The 4,398-nt window shown below is 44.0% G+C and overlaps 1 protein-coding gene across 1 annotated transcript; it reads left to right on the forward strand.

Annotated features, from left to right (window-relative positions):
- Positions 1–3,209: 3,209 nt before the first annotated feature.
- On the forward strand, positions 3,210–4,148 carry LOC101673098 (spindlin-2). The gene is given in 3 exon segments (XM_004781657.3): positions 3,210–3,297; positions 3,300–3,577; positions 3,579–4,148. Coding segments are annotated over 3 exon segments (696 nt in total). The 5' UTR covers positions 3,210–3,278; the 3' UTR covers positions 3,978–4,148.
- Positions 4,149–4,398: the final 250 nt, after the last annotated feature.

The following is a 4,398-nucleotide window of genomic DNA, read 5'->3' on the forward strand; positions in this document are numbered from 1 at the left end:
GATGGGATGCTAGGCTGCAATATCAAAAGATGTTACAATTCAACACATTTTGCTGCTTAGCATTTATATGAACCCTTCTTGCCATATATACTCATTCAAAAATGTCTCCACAAAAGTGTTCTTTTATCCAGTACTGGTGGAATGAGAATTGTTATCATCTATTTCGAAAATATCATTGCAAGAGTAACTGTTATTTTAACTTTTAAAGCGATAGAGTAGTTTGACTGTTTTTGGTGTTTAAATAAATTGGAAAGAAAAATGTGTGACCTTTTGTTGTCTTCATTTTTCAACATATTTGTAAGATTTATTCATGTGGTTGAATGTGGTTATAGTCCCATGTATGAATATGCCAACACACATCCAGTCTACTGTTAGTGGAAATTTGGTGATTTCCAGTTTAGAGCTATTAGAATAGTTAAACACATATATTTTATAATAAATTATTAGGTGTTGGGTTTTAGTGATAGGAACCACTAAGTCAAGTTTTTTCATAAAAAAAACAAAAACTGGATGAAATAGCAAAAACTAAATCTGCCAACGCAACTGAAAATATAGGAATATATATAGGAAATAGTTACCCAGCTAAGATATAGGGGAGAACAGGTTCAAGAAAGAAACAAGTGAATTTGGTGAATGTTTTTCCCTTGAGGAAGTTAACCTACTGTAGAAGGAACTGTTAAAAGGTTTAGAAGCTCAGAAAAGATGACCTCCTGTTAAAACTAAGGATAAAGAATTTGGAGTCTTGAGCCCTGGTAAGCCCCCTTCACTTTCGGTTGGCATGTCAAGTGTGATATCCCAGGAATAAGGGTTAATAAGAACTAAATAAACCCTTATGTAAAGGAAAGTGTATCTGAAAATTCTTTTCCATAAAAAAGGATGAATTTTCATTTGCATCAGCACTAAATGAGAAACCTTTTCCTCATGTTCAGTGACATTAATATTTTAATGTTCTTTCATACTTTGATTGTTGAGTCAAGAATTTTATTGGTCACATTCTCCCTTTTAAGAAATATTTTGTTTAAGCTTATTCTGTTAACATTCATACCTGATTCAGTAACCGTTCACATGATTCAATACCTATTACATATCCATATGTTTACTGCTCTTTGGTTCATTCATTTGCTTTTTCTTGTGTTCTATTCCCTTCATTTTACATTTTAACAAATTCTGATATGGTAATAAATTTAGTGTAAAATTTCCCCAGATACTCAAAGAACTATATCAGCATCTCTTAAAGAATACCCAGTCATTCTCCACTGAATTATAAAACCATCATTTCCCTAATTTTTTTGTAAAGTTGTTTTTCCAAAGCTTTCTTTTCTGATAAATGGATCATATTATCATTATGGTGGAAACATTATACTAAATCTACAGTAATGGGAGAAAAGTTAACTTGTGGTCACTGTAAAATTGACATTTATAGAATGATGACCAGACATGTAATAGGTGCTCAATAAATATTTCTCAAATAAATAAGAGAAATAATGGTTTCAAAAATATCTAATGCCTTGAGAGAATGCTTACTCTATATGGAAAAGAACAGGACATGAAACTGCATATGGAAAATTATCCCAGTTTTGTTAGAGCCTTGAAAAATGACAAAAAGAAATAATAAGAATTAATATTTTGCTGTGGGCCCTTGTGAATGGGATGTGGGATAAATTGCATTTGATTATTTCCTTCACATCAGTTTTCTGAAATTTACAGTGTTATCGTGCAAAAATTCATTTGCAATACAGTAACAGAAAAAAAGAAAGAAAAGAAATAGGTAGAAAATTCTCAGAGAAGTAAAATCCAGGAATAAATAGTTATTAAAAAAATTACACAAAGATTGGGTCAAGATAGCAAACTGAGCACTAACACATTTTCTCTCTTTCCACCACAAATCCTTGTAAATTATAAAAACAAATTAAAAATCCAACAGATTTATGTATAAAAATTAAGTACACAGGAGCCTGGGAAGAAGAAAGGACTAATTCCTGGAAGAGGAAAACAGACTGGGCAAGGGGCACTCACAGAGGGTGGAGTTGGAGGTGAGCAGAGGGAACTAATGGGTACAGAAATGAGTAGGAGAGAGGGTCCAGAAATGGGGGAGGAGCCGGTAGTTGAGAGCTCCCCGAATTCTTTCCGAAAGGGACAGGACTTTGAAACCAAGAACAAGTCTCAGGCCCAACCCAGTGGGCTTAAAAATGGGGGGGGGGGGGGCGTAAACCATGTTTGCAGGAAGGGGAGGCCTCACTCCAGGCAGGAAGCTGCGCTACGGAAAGAGGGAGGAGACTGCGGCGGCGGCGGCTGGAGGGAGCCCGATGTGGCAGAGGGGCCGCCGCCGCCGACAGGGAGGCGGAGGACCCGCGAAGCTCAGAGCTGGGGATACCGCCGCCATCCTCTTCGCCTACCCAGACGCCCTCCTAGACGCGTTCCCCGCCTACGGATCCTCCCCTCCTAGCCCGGGCAGGCATCCGGCTCGTCGCCTGCTGATCCGCCTTCGGCACAGGCTCACGGCGGAGGCAGCTGCACGGAGGTGTCCGATTTGGGCACGTGAGGCCCGCGATCCGGGGCGGTGGACGCCAGGCAGGGCAAGGCCATTGGTGGGCTCCAGGATGGAGAAGGGGGATGGGGTGGACTCCTGCGGGAGATAAGGGGTGGGGGCGGGCGCCGCCGGGTGAGGCTGGAGTCGGGGAGTGCGATGGGAAATAGGAAACGGGGGTGGCGTTAGGAGCCAGGCAAGAAATTGAAGGTGAGCCTGGGGAAGCGAGGGCGCTGAGTGCCAGGAAAGCGATCCTGGGTAGACAAGGGGCGTATGGGCAGCAGGCTGAGGCGTCCAGGGCAGGACGACAGTGAGTGCGTGCGGGTCAAGGCGGTGAAGGGATAGGCGTTTTGCGGGGGACTGAGAGTGGGCGCCAGTGGCGGGTGATGGAGGCACTGGGTTCTGAACAAGGAGGTAGCCCGCCCGCTCCTGCAGAGTCACTAACCCCAGCCAGCACCACTGCCGCTGCCGCCTTTCCCCGCAGCCTAAAGGAACCTGGGAGGCAGAGCACTTGGCAGGCACGCAGCCAGAATTTCCAGCACTGCTGCCAGGCTCATGGGGAAAATTTAGGTTCTGGCGCAGGGTACACAGACACACATCGCTGTTGGGAGAACTTCACCTTATGTCATATTGAGTGTTTTCTGTCTTATCGTTTCTCCTCCCCCTGCAGGCATGAAAGACCCCCAACGCACAGGATGCCGAAGGGCAACAAACCAGGGCAGCTGTGGGCCGGGCCACTGGGTCAGCAAACATGACGAAGAAAAAAGCCTCCCAAAGAAGCAGAGGGGCAGACCTTCGTCCCAGCCCCGCAGGAACATCGTGGGCTGCAGAATTTCGCATGGATGGAAGGAAGGTGATGAGCCCATCACCCAGTGGAAAGGAACCGTTCTGGATCAGGTGCCTATAAATCCCTCTCTTTATCTGGTGAAATATGATGGAATTGACTGTGTCTATGGACTGGAACTTCACAGAGATGAAAGAGTTTTGTCTCTTAAAATTCTTTCCGACAGGGTGGCATCATCTCAAGTCAGTGATGCAAACCTTGCAAAACACCATAATTGGCAAAGCTGTGGAACATATGTTTGAGGGTGAGCATGGTTCTAAGGATGAATGGAGGGGAATGGTCTTAGCCCAAGCACCAATCATGAAAGCCTGGTTTTATATTACCTATGAGAAAGATCCTGTCTTGTACATGTACCAGCTTCTAGATGATTATAAAGAAGGAGACCTCCGTATCATGCCAGAGTCCAGTGAGTCTCCTCCAGCAGAAAGGGAGCCAGGAGGAGTTGTAGATGGCCTGATAGGTAAACATGTGGAATATACCAAAGAAGATGGCTCCAAACGGATTGGCATGGTCATTCACCAAGTAGAAGCCAAACCCTCTGTATATTTCATCAAGTTTGATGACGATTTCCATATCTATGTCTATGATTTGGTGAAAAAGTCCTAACTGTTAGGGCAAACTTTGCCACATTTGTGAAAACAAATGTATACTTTGTAGACTTGCAAAATAATGTTGCTTTTCAGTGTATTGAAAGCTTAAGGGCCCCTGTTAACTCAACACCTCTGCCAGCATAACTGTTGTTTTGTTCTGAAAAAATACAAATTTATGTGGACATGACATGCTGTGTGTAAGGACTTTGTCATGTTGAAAAGATTGGGTGTGTTTGGTGGATGGGGCATGAAAGGAAGGGACAGCTGTAAATGCAGGCTGTGAATAAAGTTCAGCTAGTATCATAATCAGCCATCTAAAAATGGAATAGGACTTAGCTGGCCTGGTCTGGGGGTGGGGAGGAGAAGGAACTAGAGATGGGCTGTGGGGGGAGGGAGAAGGGGAGGTGACTGCTTAGGAAGAGGTGGGGGCAGGGCCA

This window comes from Mustela putorius, unplaced genomic scaffold, assembly GCF_011764305.1.
Source record: "Mustela putorius furo isolate JIRA1106 unplaced genomic scaffold, ASM1176430v1.1 tig00001361_pilon_pilon_pilon, whole genome shotgun sequence".
Lineage (NCBI taxonomy): Eukaryota > Metazoa > Chordata > Mammalia > Carnivora > Mustelidae > Mustela > Mustela putorius.